Below are 22,332 nucleotides of genomic sequence, written 5' to 3'. Positions count from 1 at the left end.
TTATTAATAGGCGCGACACTAATTTTTTTTTTGTAGCTGCGAGGGCAAATAAATTTAATGACATAAAACACATTATATAAAAAATTAGTCAATGAAAGTACGTTGTAGTAGGTAAAACTTTCTCTTACGAATTATTACATGAAATTAAATGGATATTTAATAGAGCCTAAATAACGTATGTTGGCATAAATTTAATTTATTTATTAATATATATTTTTTTTTTGTATCAATTTATTATAGATCAAATGGTTTTCATCATGGGAATAGAGCAGTGGTTCCCAAACGGGTTTCCTTCAAGTCCTGGTGCTATGGGCAAAACAGTTTTAGAGAGTAAATTTGCTCAATGCTCACGTATTGATTGGGGTCCTGCGCTGTATAGATATTGTATGAACTGTGTCACCATAGCTCTTGGACAATGCGCTTGGGGAAAATTATTATATTGCACTCAATGTGGGTATGGTCATGTACAGGTGATTCTTAGAGAAAAAAAGAAATATACTGTATGTATATGGGATTCATACAAGATTCCTATGTTAGTTGGAGTAACTGTAATTTCTATTATGTTTATTTACCTATACTTAATGAGTGCCACTCTATTTAACCAATTAAATGAACATACAATCTTTCATAGTCATATTTGAGTCAACTATAGGCTTATTATTCAAATTTTTGGGAGGAATTAAAAACAGTTAAGCATTTTATCTCTAGTGTGTAACCTTTATTTAATTCAAAAACATTTTTATTGAACCAGATATGGCCTTACAGATAAAATGAGGGAATTTTAACTATTTTAACAGTAAAATTTGGGACACATCCAGACAGTTAGTAAGAACAATTTCTAGATAGAAGTTGATGAATATTCGTCGAAGAATACCAATGTAGTCTACGGTTATTTTTTAGAAAAAATAACCTAGCATATTTTTATGTTAACTGACCACAATTGTGGTGAAAAGATATGTTGCACACCAACTATGAAATGTGAATAATTAGTTTCTCATACTAATATATTTTTTGGACTTCTGATGCTTGTGGAGGGAAAATAAAATAAATCATGACCGTTAATTTTCTAGGAAAAAATTCACCTCTTAGATATTTTGGTCACCAAACATCAATTACATATCTCAGCTATTGACAGCGATGCATAATTTATGTTCTAGTGGTACATACAAAAATGACGTGTTGTCCCTGACAATCTGAAAAATGTTTGGGAGGAGAGTAGCTTAACTCAACTAAACTTGAAATCAGCTGAAAAAATGATAAATCTATAGCTATTCGCAGAAAATATTTTTTTGGAAAAACAACTAAAACAGTTTTAATTTTTTAATAAAAAGTTTTAAATATTCAATTTTTTGGAAAGTAATATTCAAAAATTTATAATTATTCAAAGAAAATTAATTTTTCGAACAAAAATTTCATAAAAAATTTCAAATTTAAATTTTTACCCAAAAATTTTAAATATCGTTTCAATATAAATATATAGAAAATATACAAAATTTCAAAAATCCACTGGTATTCATAATTTCTTTTCTCTCTCTGTTGCATAATTTGAACCCCCTAATGACCACTTTTTTGTAATAAGAAAATAAATCTTGCAAAAAAAATTACCCTTTTTTTCGCTTAAAACTGTTTTCATCCTGACCAAACCATAAATCTAATAAAAAACAAAAAAAAAAGTATTGGGGGGGCTACAGCCTCTCCCTGCGGACGCATCTGAGGAGTAATAGATCCGGGATCGAAATGCTTGAAGAAATGTAAAAAACTGATGGAATGGATCACCAATGGCGACTTAAAGTATAGCCCTAATTTAAAAACATAAAAAAAACGGCAAAATGTCCAAGAGACAAAAATGTTTGCGGTAAAATTACCTACAACGGAAATAAATACGTCTGTAAGGGGATATAAAAAAATTCTATGAGTCTGTGCAGTGATGAACAGGTTTTAGAATCACTGCTATTGAATTTTAAAGAATAATCTAGCATAAAAAGATTCAAGGCCTTGTATTTTTACCTGATGTATATATATGAAATATTAACTAATAATATTATTGCTGATGCTATTTCAATTATAATTTGAAGCAATTTAAAAACAAGGATTGCATTGAAAAGAAATTGATTTAATTAAAAAAAATATCTGTTTTAAAAAATATGAATTCATTTATTAATGCAAAAACTACATTTGTACATGATGACCATTACTTCATTAAAAAAAATAATTTGTTAATGAATCCATGAACATGTAATCCTTTGTATTAGGGGTGTTTGGTATACCGGTAGTTTGGTGCTATATGGACAAATCTAAAATGGTAATGTAACATTTTTTTATAACCGCTAGGTGGTCCGCTATCCAATTAAAAGCTTACAATATATCTAATTTAAAAAAATTAGAAGTCGAGTAATTCAAATGACTTCGCAGAATCATTTTCTTGTGATAAGGACTTTGCTTTGAACATAGATTTTTCACAATTCAAAAAACTTTAAGTCATCATCATCTTTTAAAATCCTATTGAGTTTTTTGTGATACTAGCTCCGTGTATCTATAGACAAGTTGTGCTGGACGATTAATAGTCCTTATACTAAATAGAAGAGGCATTCACAAACAAGATGCCCACTTAAAGAGGAGGAAGATCGTTCCTAAAGTCAGGTATACCCTCTTTGGGGATAGGAAGCTAAGTCAAAATTATGTATACTTGAATAAAATGCCAAAATTGAATAAATGACGTCATAGGGCACACGGACAAAGGTTTTATAAGAATGTTTTTATTTTTTTAAGAAAAAGACCAATAAAATTAAATACGGAATAACAAATGTTAAAAGTATATCTAAAGAAATGTTATTTTAGAAATACAAAAAAAAAAGCAACGTTATTAAAATATTAGGGATGTTCTTGGGAGAGGGTGAAGAAAAGATCCACTTATGTCCACATGGGGGGGGGGAATTATGTAGAAAGGGAACCACGTGGCTTTTGAATGACACCTAGTTCAACTGATCAATAATAATTTAAAAATTAGCAATAAGGTGTATTGGTAGAGTTTAACGTTTTGTCGTTAGAAATATGAAAAATCCAAGCTCAAAGGAAAGTTTAGATGACAAAAAAATGGAAAATGAAACTTAAATTTTTTGACAGAAATTCGACTTCCACTTAGAGTTTATAATATATAATCCTGAAAGATTTTGATTGGAGAGAGATCCCTATTAATATGCATCAAATAGTTTTGATAAGATTGCTTAAAGTCCGGCTCGATTTGTCTGCGGATGCATGGCGCTAGTATCGCGGCAAAACTCAATAGGATTTTAAACGACTGCTAGGACGTAAAACATTATGACATGTGAAAAATCCAAGCTTAAAGTAATGCTTATATTATAAGAAAATGATGCCTAGGAAACATTTGAAATATTTGGCAGAAATTCGACCTCCTTTTAGTCCTAAAATTCGATATCCTCTCAGGTTTTTTATTTGATAAAGGGCCCCCGGTGGCAATTCTTTGTGGCATATCAAACAGTCCCTATTTTCCCTTAAATAAAGACTTTGTTGCTAATTAATATATTGTAAACAATTAAATTTACTTCCATTAAACAATAATTACACTCTTTTAATATAAAAATGTAGCATATATGTTATTTGCAAAGCCCTTTACTATGCCTCCTGTCAGATAAAAAGTCATAGGCCCTTTTAATTAAGTGTAGCAATATAAACAAAAGATTTTCCCACACACACCAAAAAAGATAGTATTAATCTCTTAATTATAATCTTAGACAGAGAAGTTTCATTAACCCCCTAAAAAAGTTAAAATTATTTTGGATTTTTTCGTGAAATTGGATGAAATAATATATTATATTTTTATGTAGGAAGGAAATGCGGGTAACTGTTGCTTATTTCTTTATTTCCCCCCTTTCTTTACTGTGCTCCTACTGAGAAGAGTTTTACTCACCCTCCAAAAGAAGAGCGCTTTGAATGCGTGCAAAAAAAAAAAAAAAAAAGAATAATGCACCCTCGAGAAAATCATCGTCCTCTAATCTTTCACTTCAGTCTTATTTAAACCGTCATCTGTGTATGGGGTGAAAAGCCAGTGAAACGAAATTTTATAGAAATCCTTTATAATGATTATTGTGAACAGTTGAAACATTAGTGCGACGTTAGCTTTGGTTTTTTTTTTCAAAGGATCAAAATGACTGTATTGTCGACGACGATCTGTCTATATTTATCAATTACTTTTGTTTATTCAAGTTCGGGACTATCCTCCGCCGGCTCTTCCAGTACTCCCCCCACCACTGAAGTATCGAGCGTTTCCAATGAAGGTAAAAAAAAAAAATTATATTTAATTCATACTACGTGTTAAAACAATTTACAAAACACTTGTGTGACATGAAATACAAATCATTTATATTCATGGATGTTTTGTGGGAAGAGTGAGATATTATTTTGTAGTATGCGAAATATTGCTTCAATTGATTTGAATCTTTGCTTTATTTTTTCAGTGTCGGGCATTTAATTGAAAGATTTATTGCTTTAAATGTTGTGTAGATGTAAACTTCTGCGCCTCATAATTTATTATTCAATTAAAACATAAGACATCTTAATTATCAATTATTAATATTTGCTAAACATCTTGGTTATTATGTATTTATAAATCTATTACTATGATGGGTAGTTGAACTTTATAGAGGGCCACATAAAATATTTGATCAAATAGTCAGTTCCATCAAAAAAGAATACGTTATTAATCCATCGACCATTCAAAGAATATTTAATTAAACCATAATCTTAATCACACGTTTCAATCCTATCTCATTTTTTAGTTTCAACTTGTAATATTTCCCTACTTAAACGAATAGAAAATCATTTGTACAAAATTGCAAATAGATTATTATATCTGACCAACATAAATGCAACAAACTAAATACAATGATTTATCTCAAAATTAAGTCACGATTACATATTTTGTATTTTTTGACAAATTATCATCGATTACTATCAATCAATTGGTCTGATTAATATTTTAAAAGCGCCGTGTTTATGTGCAATTTGCGATAGCAAAAGTTCCTCGTCACAATAACACAATTAGAAATATATAGATTTTTCCCTTGTGTAGAGAATATTGGTGGGAAATTAAGCCTCAATTGAAGGTTTCAAACTACATATTATTTAATTCATCTCAGAAATTGTAATACATTGGCTATAATGGACTCAAACATGCCTATGAAATATTTGATTGTATGTTTATTTGATTTGGAAAATCAATTGAGATTTTCTACTTTTCTTGATTTTGTTCAAAATGGTGTTTTTGTATTTTCTCCGCCAATTCAAACTATAATAATTTTTATCAAAATTGAGTGTAGATCATTTGAAGGTACCGAAATGGAACTTAAAGTGTCGAAATTGATCATCCTAATGATGAAAGAATGATACATTTAATTTGAAAGACGATATCGGGACCAATATAAGTTTTTTTAATTCAAATAAAGATTACAAAATATAGGTAAAATTATTGAGTATCGATATTCATTCCAGAAACTATAATAATAAGCCTATAATTGACTCAAATATGCCTATGAAATATGGGGTTGTATGCATGTCTACTTCACAAAATGGAGTCTGGATTATATTCTTATGAACCTTTTGAGTACCTCAAAAGTTGCACTTAAAGTTACCAAAAAAAAAAAAAAAACCTCAAAATAAAAGATTGAGAAATTTTTTTGTAAGGTCATATCGGATTCATATAAGTTTCTTTAATCAAATAAAGGTTCTAAACTACAGGCAAAATTCTTGGGTATCGTAAATTATCCCAGAGATATATATTTAAAAACTTTAATTGACCGAAATATTTATTAACAACAATAATTTGGACTTTTTTCTGCTCTCGTTTTTTGTTCCAGATTGTTTTTATGCTGACACATCACAAATTCAGGGTTGAATGGTAAATTGTCATAAGTGAAAAATTACACAAATGCTACCGTGATTGTTTATATGTCATTTTAGAAGTTTAGTATTTTATATTCATATTTAAAAACAGATAAATTCAGACTGTGGAAATGAATTTCTCAGATACCTTTTATTCTAAATAATTGGATCAATCCATTACTAATAATGGAAGAATAGAGTTTTCAAACTTCAAAGTGTCTTTATTTGAGTTACAGCAATTTAGTATCAGTCCGTTCCAGTTCAGTCTTGCTTATCACTCCTAAAAACTTATAAAGTTTACTCCATGATAACATCAATTTAGTTTATATTTCCTTTGTTTAATAAGTTCTAGTACTCATGGTTCTAAGGACCGAGAGTCTTAAATAGTGTTTTGCTAGTGCTCATTTATTCTGTCTGATCCAGTCTTAGGGCTAGTCCTATCAAGTCATTGTGGCCGATCCTTAAGACTGACAGTCTGAAGGACTGTCAGCACTAGAAGTGATTACAAAAAGAGGAAATGAAGTAGAGTGACGTCATCAAGGATCAAACTTTTTAAGTTTTATAACTGATCTGCATGCTTAAACTGGCTCTGACCGGACTGAACAGGACTATTGTTTGGTTTTAATTATTTGGAATATCTTTGAAATAGTTTCACCTTTAGTTTGCTATGAATAACTTCCTTCCATCCACTTTACTAATGATTTGATCCCCTCCCCCCCTCCTCAAAAGAAAATAATGAAGTAATGTTTTTCGTTCAAATGTTCAACGATTAACAAACGACTTCTCCTGATTTTCAAAGAAGATAAATAAACCACAATGACGGGAATATTTGAATATGTACATGCAACGATCCCAACAACGCGTTATCGATTTTCCCTATTAATATCAAGTGCGTCAGTAGTGATTTGATACAGCATAAATTGCTGCACGTGTGTCATCTATCTATCTCTTTTGTCTCATGACGCAGTCAAGTATCGATTATTTCGAGAGAAAAGTAAATATATATTTTCATCACTTATACTAGTATGATTTATGAAAGTTGGGGGTTTTATGATCTCATCGTTGCTATTATTTTTTCAGTCCTTATTTGATTAGCTAATTTAGTTATGCATTTTTGTGGGTGGTTCAGATCTTAATGGATTGGTTTTCTATATAGTGTATTGACTGAGTTTTACGTGTGTTCTCATTGGGTAAAATACTTTGATATGAACAAGGAGGGATAGCCTTCTTTAAATCCTCTTGATGTTGGTCGTGTGTCGTCGTTGTTTGATGTGTGGATTGTCCCTCTTGACTCCCTCAAATCTTTGTTTTATATATATACGACCCTTCAAAATAACAGTCGGATGGGATTTTTTTCCCTCAAAAGTGAGTACAAGAGCTAATTTATTTTGCTATTCGGTGGTAACTGATGTTTTCTACGGCAATTTGGACAGATATTTTGCTCCAAACTGCGATCTTAAGCTCTAAAGCAAAATTAAATCGTTTTCGAATCGTGGGCTCATATATTTAGCCTCAATGATTGAGCAATTTTCTTCCCTACGCGCCTGATTTATGAGTTGTACAAATATTGTTTATGCAACTCATTTAACTTTATACGTATGACGTTATTGTCGATCGATGTTCACAATTTTGAGACACAACGGACGTCATGTATAATTTATCTATAGAATTCATCTAGAGGAAATTTTAAGTTAGACCAATTCACACCGTATTTTTCCTTGAGACTGGTCCATACCGTACTTCTCATTAAAAATCATAACGACCTTGGACCGGTATTGATTTTCGGACCGAAAACCCACCACTAATAATTACAGCTTGAAAAAAGCTTGAAACTTATTTTCTATAAAGTGTCACTTGATATTATGTTCTGGCTTTCAATAAAAGCAGAATCTCCGTTGGTTGCAGAAAAAGTACTAAAAATGTTAATACAACCATCAACTCTGTGGAAAAAAAATATGTATCATTTTTTCTATAACATTAAAACAACTAAAGAAATCAGCGTTCACAGTCGGTCGACAGGAGCTTCACTAACTATGTTTGTTCCAAATACAACTAGGAATTAAATAACTGTGTTGTGTCAGGGGCGTCCGATTTTTGACGAGAAAATAAAACTAAATACAAATATAATCGACACTATATGTACGTACATACACCACGCAATATTTTATCGGCATATTTGACTCAATTATCGGCTTTGTATTCAAATTTATCGGATGAGCTAAGATACACAATAGTTTGAGCTAATGCCAACAACCTTTATTTGGCATAAAATACTTATATTCGCCCGGATATAGCCCCTTCTAACGAAATCTGTCAATTTTTCATTCATGAAATTCTGACGATCCATTTTTTGGCTAATTAATGTGCTATTTGCTGCGCCTACAAGGGTTTAATAAAAATAATTATATAATATAGATTGATGAATATTCATCAAAGAATACAAATGTTGTTTGTCAACATAAAAACAATCTTGAAACAAAAGTCCAGAAAATGAGAAAATGCCAATATATTTGTATACTTCACATAAACATACTACTCGCCAATATTTTATTGACATATTTGAGTCAATTCAAGGCTTGATAGTCAAATTTTTGGGTTGAGTTCAGATACACAAGGATTTCAACTGTATTTTATTATTTTTATTTCAATTAAAAAACTGATATTGGCCCGATATCGTCTTTCTAATAACATCCATCATTTTGATCATTTTTTTTTACTGTGATAAACTACTTTTAGTTAAGGGTAATAGAAATAAAAGGCATCATGTTATCAGACTTGCTACAATTTTCCATCTGACCTATTGTACCGACTGCTGGCCAAGATAGGCAGATTTTGACGCAACACCCAACCACTCATCTACTATAACGTTAATATTAAAAGTGTGGTGGAAATCAAACATCAGTCGTACATGCGTTATGGTATAACCTTGTATTTCTATTAGCCTTGCTTTAAGTGTAATTTGTGACAAAACCAAAGGATTATAGAAATGTTCGATAATTTGTCGAATAGTATAATCATTTTCGAGAGAAATCCTTACAACTCCCATTTGTACTAATGGGCCACAACTGTGAAAAAAACAAGCTCAAATCCCTCACTCACACTGACTAGTAACGGTGTGAATTTATGGCAATGTTAATAAATTTTTTTTTTGGTTTTTTTTTTGATGTTTTAATTTTGCCGTTTTCGAAATTTGAACCATATCGACTCGACTAAAGTCGAAACAGCACTACATGAATATGATTATTTGCCCACCCCCCTCCCTCTTCAAGTTATGTGTGTTTCTATAAATCACAAGTCCGTTCCCTCATTTCTTCTATTCTGTCTTATTATTCTATATTTTTATAGTAATGATGAGATATGAGCTTGTTTTTTGTACATTTATATATATTTTTCCTACTTACCTAGTCACTGTGAAGATGCTCAGTGGCATATTTCCCCCTTTTTTTTTCTTCGTCTTATGTTTGTCTTTATCTTAGAACTTAACTTTTTTTTTATGTTGTAAGAATATATATATTTTTTTATTTAAAAAAAGATAAGATTTTTTATTTGAAAAATATTGTTTTTGGCCTAAAAAAAAAAAAAAAAAAAAAAAAAAAGTAATAATTTATTATTACTTTTTATGACTACTTATACCTTCAAGAAACTAAGTAAAAAGTAAGTCATCTTTAAAAAAAAAAAAGTAAAGTAAGACACAATTCGTTTGTCCATCTAAAATATTTTTGATGTTCACTTCTAACTGTATAGCGATGCTAAAATTATTGAACCTTTTAGGGTAGATATGGATAATTTTTGACTCACTTATTAATTGAAGAAATGCGTCTTTTGGGGGGTCAAACTTGATATTTTTACTAAATAAAATGGACAAATTTGTAATACATCTGAATGAAACTCCATTAAGTGACTTTAAGGATAAAAAAGACTTAACACTTGGATTATATACTAATGAATCACAATGATAAACACTGATATTTACATTGTACATGAATCAGTGTAAAATGTACTCAAAATTGTCAGATTTGTATATATCAAATAGGCAAGTAAATGTTCTTAAGTTTTGCTTTATTTTGACATTAAAAGGGGAACATAGTATTTCCGATTACAATGGTTCCATACGTTTTTCCGGCTAATCTTCAGTTCCTGGACAAAGGCATAAGTGCTCACATGTCCATTGCTCATATTACAAGAATATGGAATCGTTTGAACCACCGCTTTGCTATCGCATTTGATACTACTGTACTGGGTCCATAAATAAACCAATTTTTTTTGGCCTCTTCTTCGCTTTTTCACCTTGGTCGTAGTGATACAGACGAATACATTGAATTTTCTCATTTTTACTTCCATTTCGGAAACCTGTAACAATTCACCAAACACAAAAATATAAATGAAATTTTTTTAACATTTAAGTATGTATTTTTTATTTAATCGATTAGTTATAATTAAAGCAGAATATTTAAAGGAAATTATCTTATTAATTCCAACACAATAGTTAATTTTAGTATACAATATAATCATAAGATTCTACAATGATGCTTTGGGGCTCAAAGTTGATATTTTAAAAAGATAAATCTGTATGAAACTCCATCAAATGGCTTGAATAATAAATTTTTTTTTACATCTGCATTGAATACTACTGAATGCCAATGATAAATACTGATATTTGAAGTAAATTAAAGTAATATGTATATAAAATCTCTAAAAATGGTTAGATTTGTATATATATATATATTTGATCGATTAGGGACGTTAAAAGTAGGATTATTAGAGAAGAATATTTTATTTTTTCCATTGTAATAATTAGTTTATTTCTACAATATGGAAATAAGAATTTATAACAATGTAATAACACATTTTAGGGTAAGATATATCATAAAAATCGACAATAGAGGGATATATTTTTGATAGACCGTAAGTTTCAATTAATAAATATGTATATTATCGTTTTTTCAAGCAGGTTTAAATATACTTGTAGGCATCGTCAACACAAAAGCCAATGATTAATTTTTAAAATTAAATGTGGATTACATTTGTATTCTTCAACAACAAGTTAATTTTCTATTTCTATAAACAAATTATTCTTATCAATCCCCCCCCAAATGCACTCTTAAAGTAGTCAAAATTGATTGTCAAAGGTCATATCTTGGCTAATATAAGCCTTTAAATATTATAAAGGTTCCAAACTATACCTAAAATTGATACAAAAAATTTGAATTCGGAGCCTATAATTGACTCATTATGTCATATATAACATATGGGCTTCTATGAATATATTGAGTAAAAATATATTAATTAATTTTAACACAACAAGTCGTCATATGTCTGTTATTGATTGAATCTACTTAAAGGTTTATTGAATGACTGCTTGCTACTCGATTTTGCCCATTTTCACAAAAAAAAAAGAAGACCCACATCAAGTCATTCAAATAACTTTGGTGAGTAACGTCTCAGATTCCAGTTAAAGGTTACTAACTTTTAATTTTGACTGTTGACATCTACATGTTGAGGTCGAAAACTTGTCAGAGTATCCTCGTATAGATCTTAAGCCCATGGCTTCACTTCCAAAATCAATATTGACTCTTTGGTATCGATACTGATATCCTTCATTTAATATCAATATTAAATATACCCATATTTTTTATATCGAAAATCCATCTGTACAGTTGTAAGGCGCTCAGCATATAGTTGATAATTAATGATTGCCTATTGTATAACCTTGAACGTTGGGAATGACACATGCCTAATTTTTATTTGTCAACACTTTTATACAAAGTTTATAATTTATCAAGCTTATTTCATTATTATTATTATAAATAATTTACATTAAAAAAAATAAGATTTGATTTTTTTTTTTTCAACACCAGCTCTTTCACAAAATACATCATTTGAATTGGAGTTAGGGTAATGCAAAAGCCCGCTAGAATGATTTATATTCTTCGACAATAATTCGTCAATTTCTAACCAACAAATCATACTTATTAATCCTTTAAGTGCATCGAAAATTACTCTTAAAAGTAACGTAAAAAAAGGCAAATATACAGAGTATGTCTCTTCAATCAATTAGAAGTTCGTAACTATTCCTAAAACTCCTGGCTCATCCCTCGAATTTGAGTAGAGAGTCTATCATTGACTCAACAATTTATATAAAAATATTCGACTATATGTACATATGTGCTGCGTCAACATAGAAACAATCTTGAACAAAATCAAGAATAAAAGAAAATCCAAATTATTTTTTTTACTTTTTTTCTACATCCATAGACGCCAAGATTTCAAAGACATATTTCAGTCAATAGAAGGCTTATTATTCAAATTTCTGGGATGAATTCAAAGACACAGGAATCCTTGCTATAGTTTAAAAACTTTTTATATTTAAGATACATATATTGGCCCCGATATGGTCACTTAAATATGAATATATCAATTATTTAGGTACACTTTTTAAGACTATAATTTGCAAGGCTCCCAACGGGCAAATGATAATAATTGGTTTATAGAAATGGATAATAATTCGTGGAAAAATACAAATTTAGTCCAAAGTCAATTTTGAGAATAGCCATTTTAAATTGCTATTGCGTTTACAGGCAATAATATGTGGAGTAAATATCGAAATTATAAATTTCTCCTTCATTTGGTTTGTGTTCAAGATTGTTTTGATCTTGACGGAACACATATATATGTGGAAATTAATGATGGAACGATTTCAAAAAAAAAAAAAAGAAGAAGTTTCGATGCCGATTCCAATGCAATTCTCGTAAATATTCCGGATGTATCTTTCGATTCTTTAATATTTTAAATAATAGTTAAAAAAATATCCTTTTGCTATAAATTTCTTAGAATTTCAATTGTTAAAATAAATTGCCTTTACTTTAACAAAAATGATTCCCCTAAAATAACAACATCCTTTACGGACTGTATGTGTTTTGAACACTTTTGTTCACGTTTAGTTACTGTTGGATTTGTTTCTTTCAAGTTTGCGAGCATTTTTATCATAAATTATTATAGTAGAATATTTATAAAATGAAAGGACTCAATTAACAAGTTCAAATGATCGTTTTTTGTATCTTGACGGATTTTTTCATAACTTACAAAAGCAATAAATAGGGAATTAGGAAAATAAATACAAATATTTAAGAATTTAAATATCAAATTAAACAGTCCAATCGATTCCATTTCATCGTCCCATCACGAGTAGAAATGATTGAGAGTTAAGCTTCATTGTCTGATCTTTGTTTTTATTTCGGGTAGACAAAGAATTCATTATTATTTTATTTCATTTTACAGGGGTAATTATCGTTCATTAATGGAAAAAAACTTTGCAAATAATGAAAAGGGGGAGGGGTTTCCTCTGCCTTTGTTTGATTTCTTCATTTCTTGTTCAATACAAACATACAACTGATATAATCAATAGCTGAATAATAAGACCTCAACACACAACTTGTTTATTTACACAAGATTATATTATTAAATACATTCTACACAAATCCCTGAATATACAATCATGCCTGAGATGATTGTACGTAACTATTAATTCTTAATTCATCTGCTCTGTGCAGTGTGCACCATGAAAAATGTAGTAAAAACGTTTATTGTATCTTCTACTTAAAGTCTCTTTATTGTGTATTTCAAACAGACAGATTTATTTATTGTACATACAACGTACAGCTGATACTTATTGACTATTTATCTATGTACTGTCAAGTATTTATGTACACATCTTCTAAGCACTTATTTATAGTTTTCTATGCTAGTAAACAGTTGCTGTTGACATACAATTATAGACCCACACACATGATGATGCTGATTTTTATTGTATCTCGCAACTTATCTTCTGAAATGAAACACGGGGGATAAAAGGCTCAAAATCAGATGGTAGGAGAGCATTGCGTTCTTAAAACCAAAATATACGGGGGAGGACTCAAAATTTAGACAATTTAGCATGATCTGAGTTGGATGTTTGGTCCTGAAGGTTTCCTTGGCCTGAGCTAATAATTTAGTCAAGAAGAGATCCTTTATCCTCTTCAGAAAAGTGTCCAATGCGAAGATCTTCTCTTTCGGAGATGGAATTTTTTCCCCTCTACCGTTTTTCATGTTGCTCGTACATTTTCGATAGCCCAAAAACAAAATCGAGATTCAATTTGAGCTTCTTGTTAGTTCTTTTGAATGGTGCCAAGTACAAAATTGTCAGACTTTTTGAACTGAGGATAGACGGTCTCAAAGAGGATTCTAATTTTTGAGTCCTCACCTTTTTAATGTGTATTTGGTTGTCAGCTGTCGAAACTTCTGCTATTTGTCTCCTAATCAGCGTGTTTCTGAACGTTGATTGGTTGAATTAGAATTGCCTTTGTAACCTGGGAAACGTTATTAACAATTATTGAGTAATTTTTCCTTTGTTGGTCATAATTTAACCAATATTCGTGATAACAGCTAGGCAATTCATCTTCTCTTAGTGATTGTGCGTACACATTTTCACAACATAGACTTTCGACTCTTGAAGATTTTGGAGCATGACATTTCTGTTGCCTTTTTATATTATAGGTTCGATATTTATCATCAGGTTTTACTTTGATATCGTACCGACTACTGGACCAGAGAGACAGATTGTGACAAAACACGCAACCACTCATACGCTATGACGTCAATAAGACGTCTCCTTCTTATAAGTATAAGGAAATGGTTTAAAAATGTGCTAAATCTGTGAGATCTGTTAGTGTAGGGGCGTCTGTATTGTAGCCTCCCATCCCAATCAAGGAACTTTTGTAAAATTATGGAAGACAAAATTATCATGAAAGAAGATATGAAAATATATCCTGTGGATGACTCTGTACTGGATTACATCCGTCTCATGAATTGATATGGAATAATCTCACTCAAATAATTCATGAACGTTATTCAATCACTGATTTGGTGAGTTAAATATGTATTAATATTGAGAGCTTACAACAAATGACATACATTGTACATTGTTTGTAGTAAGTGACGTAACGCCCCACCCTCTGAGCTCCACGTTGAATATTTTATCAGCTTGGCGAATAAGATATACAATATGCTTATTGTATATCGTGTAAATATTATAATATATATTTTTCCAGAAAGAAAAATATTAATTATATTTGTAACTTGTCAATAAAAGAATTAGTCTTTCATCGGAGCTTTATCAATAATCATTTTTCTCTCCCACATACGTTATATATTTATAAAACACATGGATGGATAAAAAGACGAAGACATTGCGTGTTCCAGGGCTATTATTATGTTCCTTCCTTCTCCACCCTACATCATTCCTCCCCCCTTAGTTATGTGTAGACAATTGATAGATTCGAATTAAATTGCTTTGTTTAAACGCTGCGTTGTAAGAAAATACAAAAAGTCTAATTAAATGTTGGGAAATTCTTGTCATCATTAAATCATGAAAATATGTACATACATATGGCTAGAAGAGACGGAGGAGTACAAAAACACTCGTACTAATGAATGATTGATGTATAATTAGCTTTCATTTCGCGATATTGACCACACTATGATGGTAATCATCCAGAATGGGTAATAATAATGTAGGGGTCCTTGGTTGATCCTTTACAGGAAAACCTCATTATACGAACGTGAGCTAAGGTTCACCGGTATTATCAGTTTAGCCAAGATATCTAGAGGAGACAGTGATGACTAATATATTTTCAACTCGTATGTAAAAATAAAATGGATGGAAGAGGAACTTGGTGATCTTGTCAATTTGACAAGATCCTTAGTTGTCATAAAGTTATATTAGATCAGCCCTGAAATGAAGGAAATAAAGAAAACCTACTTCTTATGTAGCAAAGCCATATACAGGATGTGCAAGCTATCTGTGCGCGAAAAGGTTGGTTTTTTTTTCAAGCACAATTTTCACTTCTATCAGTTATCAGATTAAAAAATAAAACCAGATTCTGAAAAGTTTGAGGAATTCTAATTTATTTTATTCAATAAAATTCAAATAAAATCACCTCCAGCCTCAATTACCGTCTGTATACGAGACTAAAAGCGCAAATAGGCCTTACCCAATTTGGTCGTTTGACAAATCCTGGAATTCCTTCTTGATCCGACTAATGAGTTCGTCTTTGGTGTTTCAGGGGGTTCGGTTGGTTTGTCATTTGATAGCATCACATACAAAAACACAACAATATCGGATTCAGATCAAACGAGTTTGGCGGTCAAAAATCCGGCATGATGAAGTTGTTAGAATGGTCTTGGTGTTAGCTGGGAGCCGAGTCCTTAAGAGGCCTCAAATTCCCTCCTAACGTTGTGAACGAACGTCCCACTGAGTCCCAGAGTTCGAGCAATTGTTTTTTAGACACTTCCGGCGCAATTTCCAAGGAGCCCATTGTCCAAATATTTGGGAGTACGAATTTATGAGAAAAAAACTATCCAAAAAACAAAATCAGCTCCCTTAGTATCTGTGTTTGCTAAGAGAGTGCGCCAAAGTGGCGGCATCGATAGCTTGTGCACCCTGTAGGCTGGAATGCCTCCAATCTTCAATTCTACCCCGAGTTCAACACGCCTCAGCGTTACTCTCCGTCATACATGATCACTCTACTTAAGATATCTTCTATATTATTAAAACAAAGTTTGAATGTCTTTTTGTCTGTTCGTTGATGCCTAATAACTTTGAGCAATGTAAATGGGTATCTCAATGCGCTCAGGAGAAATTATTCTCTTGAACTCGATGTGCATAGATTCGGGCTGTGTCGTTTCTAAAAAAGGAAATATAATTAGTTTATATGAACTTCATAGACAATCCTATGTCAGATGGATAAACGTAATGTTTATTTATACTTAATCAGTGCAACTCCAATTAAAAGAATACTAAAAAAGTTATTGGCGTTAAGTTATTCTGATAGAAATGGGTAAAGATTGATCCTTGTTGGCTAAATTTAGGTAATATTGTTCTATGAGATGGCATTTAGTCCAATTCTGGGGGGCATCACGATTTTGGGACATATACATTGGAGGCCTTGAGTTTAGCCTAGGTTAAAAATAAATCTGCAAGCCTTATTCTGTCGCTTTTTTTAATTTGAAATTAATTCAGCATATTTTATATTTTAAGAAAATAAATTGGAAAACATTTTTTTAAAGATAATTTTATGCTCCATTTTGCAATACTGACTGACCACACTATGATGATCAATATCCCGAAGGGATAATCATATTGAACAAACAATAGGATGTTCTGTGGATCCTTCTTCGTAGACAAGAAAGCCTCTTTGAACGAACAGTGCATTTCTGAAGGGAAATGAATATAAAACCTATAATTAGATTTGCTGTTCCACCAATTACAAAGAGACGCCTTCAGGGAAAATTAAATAACATTCTTCAATTACTTACTTTGCAATATAAGTTTATTTATAAAAAAATAATCCTGTAATTGACTTTACAAACGAAATCTGAGAGTGAGCATGAATGATTATAATAAGCACGCGGGGTATTTGTGGTGCGTCAACATAGAAACAATCTTGAATAAAAATCAAGGAAATAAAAAATTATTTGTATACGTCATATTGGCCATTATTTGAGTCAATTATGGGCTTGTTATTCAAATTTCTGGAATGGGTTGAGATACACAACATTGTTAACTATAGCTTAGATACTTTATTTGATTAAATAGACTAATATTGGGCCCGATAAGGCCCCTTTCATATGAAATCCATCAATTTCTTCACTGCAAAGTGTTAATAAGAATGATTTGTTCATAGAAATTGACAATAGTTATTTTTTTAATTATACAAATATAATTCATAGTTCATTTTGATCATAATAATTCGTGCTTGCTTTTGTGTTGACAGGGCCACATTTGTACTTGAAAAAAAAAAAAAATGTATTTAGTTTTTTTTTACATATTACATATGTAAAAAAAAGTAGAATATTTTATATGTACGCAGGGATAATATATTTTATTTATCAGCAGAATGAGTAATTTATGAGATCCAAAAATACAAAGAAGTAAAATAAAGGGGGGAGAAGAGACCCTTCTCCCCCTTTACATATATTTTTATTAGTGGTGGTATGGAGTATTACTCGAACTCGAGGAATAAAATAACTCTACAATTTTCTAACAGGCTATCATAAAGAAATAATATCATAAAACACCGATAAGAGCTCCATTAAGTAATTATTATTTGTAATCGATGTTGTGTTTTTAAATATTAAATAAATATTATTGCTTGCAAACTGTCAAGAAGCAACGACAACGGAGGTAAAAACCCAATGGATTGCTGATCTTCTTTGCCCTCATCAGTTTGTATAGGAAGTTGCGAACATTTTAAATAGCTCTTTTAGCTTTTCCTTAAGGAGGCTCATTAACAGAGCCTCTCGAGGAAGTGGAGGACACAACATTGGACTTTTGCCACTGGAGGACCCAACAAGATTGTCACTCTAGACTTTTGTACCCTTGTGATCTTGAATGCTATGTATAACATCAGACTCATCATCAGAAGCTTTTTAAAATAGGTTCTATAATGTTAAGCGACGAAAAGTTGAAAGGAACGGTCAACGTTTGATTAAGTATTTAAACCTAGTGTTGTGTTCGTCCTTATTTATGACTGATGTCTTCAGTCCTCTCCAGTTCAGCTTCCTCTGGCCTTGCTTATCAGTCCTAAAAACTTATAAAGTTTTTCACTAGAAAAAATCACTCAACCCTATTTTTTCATGGCTTAATTATTTCTAATTCTGACAGTTCGAGGTACTTGCAGTCTAAAGGACTGATAGGAGGGGCCCTAAGACGGTTGTGGAAGGAATCTTGAAGCTCCGACATTACACGACCAATAGCTGATGTTCATTGCTGTAGATATAAGATTTGTTTTGATGCATTTCTTTCACTGACTATGGGAGATATGAATAAATGATGTACGCAGGTAGGAGGGGTTTTGAAATTGCGAACGCAATATCCGTACTTTATAAGGAGGTGAGAATAAAAAATGGCAAAAAAATCCGTACATACTTTGCATATGGTTCCTAAAGCCCATAATTTTATTAAAATTACTAAAACTCGCCTGAAATATTTTTGGGGGGTTGCTTAGACTTGAACAATCAATATTCTAAACATTTGACACATAATGAATCAAATTTATTTGTAGGAACACTCAAAGAGTAAGTAAAAAATTTTAAAGGCTCCTTTCTGATTCAAAGAAGAGTTCCTATAGCGTTAAAAAGGATAGAAATTACTTTTGAATATCGGCCAAGATTGATTTTATTGTCTAATCGGTTTTAAGGGATTTTTTTTAGATCGATTTGGACCAATATTTTGGTCCAGACCGCGAATTGAGGCCTCACATCCAAATTTAATCATTTTCTAAACGTGGACCGAATTTTTCCGTCTCGATTTTTAGACCTATTTTTCTCTGTCTCAAACTAAATACTGATTCTCTCTCCTATCCGGATGTATGAGTTGTACAAATACAAAAACGTTTAATTTCAACTAATGTTCACAATTTTTAAACTCATACGATGTTATCACCAATTATTCAATTATTGACTCGTTATAGGTCGAATTTTAAATCAGACCATTTTTTTTTTTTTTTGTTTTCATTTCAAACTGCTTCAGATTCAACTTATCTACAGGAGCAAATTAGTTCGCTCCAATAAAAATCCACGAGGTCACAGACCGATCTAGGAACTTCAGACCGAACCCGACGGTAATAAAAATATGGTGATATTTCAATAAATTGAATGATCCCTACTGTGTTCCTATGAGTTTTATCCTGAAATTCAGGTACAAAATAGTTTGGGACTATTCCTATTTTTGTGGACTGTATGTTTCAAAGTTGAAAAGTTTGCAATTTATCGCATTAATTTAAAAGAGTAAAAAAATCTAAGCTCGAACTCCATTTTTCTGACTCGAATCCAACACTATTATGTATATATATATATACATGTATATTTCCTCTTAAGAATAAAAAAAAAGATAGATACCATCAACATAATAACGTACTTTAGTATAGTAATAGATGTAATCAAATTTGGAATATTTATTGTATTAAAAAATTGGTAAAGGGATGAAGGAATGCAACAAAAAAATTATATTATCATAAAAAGTTTTTATTTGTACTATTATTTAACTCTGGAATATACAAAAAATATCCATATGGTGCCGCTCTGTGATAACTGACGTGTCTTCCGGATGCCTTTTGTTCACGTATACAATTTATTAGTGATGGGTTTTTGCTCTGAAAATACAAAACCAGTCTGATACTCTTAATTATTTTTCTAAAGTTTCTTTAATTGGTCAGATGGATTGTTGCACTGAACAATTATATGTTAGAGAATTATGTATAAAGAAAAAAACTATGGATAACGATTAGAAAAGAAAAAAAGGCGGGTGATGCGTGTGCTCTTTCCTCTTTTTTTGGTCATTATTTGATAGTTTGTGGATGCGTTAACATCTCCCTCTAATAGAAGATTATCATCTATTTTTGGTACAAATTGATTAATAAGAATTTAAATATAATTATAATATTTTACTTCCTCTAATCCTTTTTTAAATGTAGAAAGTTCTCCTTATTTGATTTAATTCATTTGGGGGGTACCTTAAACTTGAAAAATCAATATTATAAACATTTGACGCATAATGAATCAAATTTATTTGTAGGAGCACTCAAAGAGTAAGTAAAAAATTATAGACGCGCCTTTTGATTCAAAGAAGAGTTCCTATAGTATTAAAAAGGATAGAAATTACTTTCGAAACTCGGCCCAATTGATTTAATCAGTCATTTTAATTCATTTTATCCTCAAAAATCTTAAAACATGCAGTTGATACTAACAAAGGTTTTATTCAAACAATAGCAAACATATAAAGGCTTGTTTTGTTAAAATTTGATGCGTCTAAGTCAATCCAACTCGGAGATATTGAGTCAAAAATAAAAAGTGTCAGGTGAATAATTATTTTACAGAAAAAAATCCTAGGGACATTTGTTACATTGCTGAGAGAAGTGTCTTGAAACTTTTCAGATCTCCCTCATATATGGACTTCAAAAACCATTTCTATATCATATATTATATTATTATCTTTACTTATATCTATATAGTGCAGTTCCATCTGACCTTTTTGAAGAAATATTGACTAAAAAATCACTCAAGAGCGAACCAGTTCAAAAATCGTTCTCGAACCGCGTTCCAACACTAATATATATATATATATATACATATTTGTAGACTTGACGTATTTATGCACTTTTTTAATGTTTTCCTCCTGCCTTTGTAGAACATTTATACTTTGTCCCAAGGAAGCTGCTAACGGCTGGCCCTTTGAAACATCTTTGTTATATCCATAATTGAATTATTATTTAAAATATAGAAAAGAATAACAGAAAAGAAAAGCTGAATTACGTCTTTTGTTTTCGTCATAAAATCTATATTTGCACATTTATTTTTAGATCTCTTCTTTTTGTGTATTTATTATCAAAACAATATAAAACTAATTAAAAAAATAGTTCTTATGGAGCAAAGAAAATTAAAAGTTTATACATATGTGTCGTCGTCAACATAAAAAAAATTAGAAACAACACAAATCAAGAAAAGGGGAAAATGTTTAATTTATCCTTTTGACTTCAAATTCCTTTAACCTGTCAAAGGTCAACGCTAGCATATGCGCCTGTCAGCTCAAAGACAAGCTGGAATAACTTTTCATAAAATTGGCTATCCACCAATTATCCTCAATTCCTATTATTAAATAACCCCTTTGGCTGTCTCGCAAATTGATCATCTATATGGAATAATAAGAAATTCAGTGATTGTATTTGAAAGAGGTGGCCAATAAAAGCCTTTTAAAACAAATAAAGCTTTTAAACTATAGCTAAAATGATTGAGTATCAACATTCATACCAGAAATTTGAGTGCAATGCCTGTAAATGACTTAAGGTTGCCTATGAAATATTCATTAGCTTGTATATATGAAGAAGAAAAAAAAGAATAAATTAGGATTTTCTCTTTTCCTTGATTTGTGTTTAAGGTTGTTTTTATGTTGATGCATCAGATATCTATAGCTATTTTAAATATACCCAACTTTAAAAACGTATTTGTGGATATCTATAGCTTGATACTTTATTGTATCAAAAAAATAGTAAAGAAACAGGGAAAAAATCCTAAAATCCGTTGGCATCAATTAGCTAATTATTTCCAACTATGGAGGTAACATTTAATATTTGCTTGGAATTGTTATCATCTTAACATAATCCGATTTGAATTCAAACCGTCATGATCAGGGAAAATAAGTAGAAACATAAACAGCTGAGCAGAAAATACTTTATGCAAACAAATTTTCCTATAAAAACACTCTACAGATATGTTTTAGTACAGACGACGTTGCACAATCTAATTGCTCGCTATGTGCCAACGAAATGTTTACTGGGTATATAGGTACGTACAGTATGGTGTCCAAAAATCATACAAGTAAACTTTAACCCTAAAATTTAA

General features: G+C 30.9%; 1 protein-coding gene across 1 annotated transcript in view; it reads left to right on the top strand.

The window, feature by feature from the left end:
• Positions 1 to 4,019: 4,019 nt before the first annotated feature.
• Positions 4,020 to 22,332, top strand: part of LOC121123971 (discoidin domain-containing receptor 2) — a 73,804-nt gene continuing 55,491 nt past the window's right edge. The window contains exon 1 of the mRNA XM_040719058.2: positions 4,020 to 4,295. Within this exon, the coding sequence (XP_040574992.1) occupies positions 4,166 to 4,295 (130 nt within the window). The 5' untranslated portion in view covers positions 4,020 to 4,165. The remainder of the gene's footprint in view (positions 4,296 to 22,332) is intronic.

This window comes from Lepeophtheirus salmonis, chromosome 9 (assembly GCF_016086655.4).
Source record: "Lepeophtheirus salmonis chromosome 9, UVic_Lsal_1.4, whole genome shotgun sequence".
Classification (NCBI taxonomy): Eukaryota; Metazoa; Arthropoda; class Copepoda; order Siphonostomatoida; family Caligidae; genus Lepeophtheirus; species Lepeophtheirus salmonis.
This window is presented reverse-complemented; position numbering and strand designations above follow the sequence as displayed.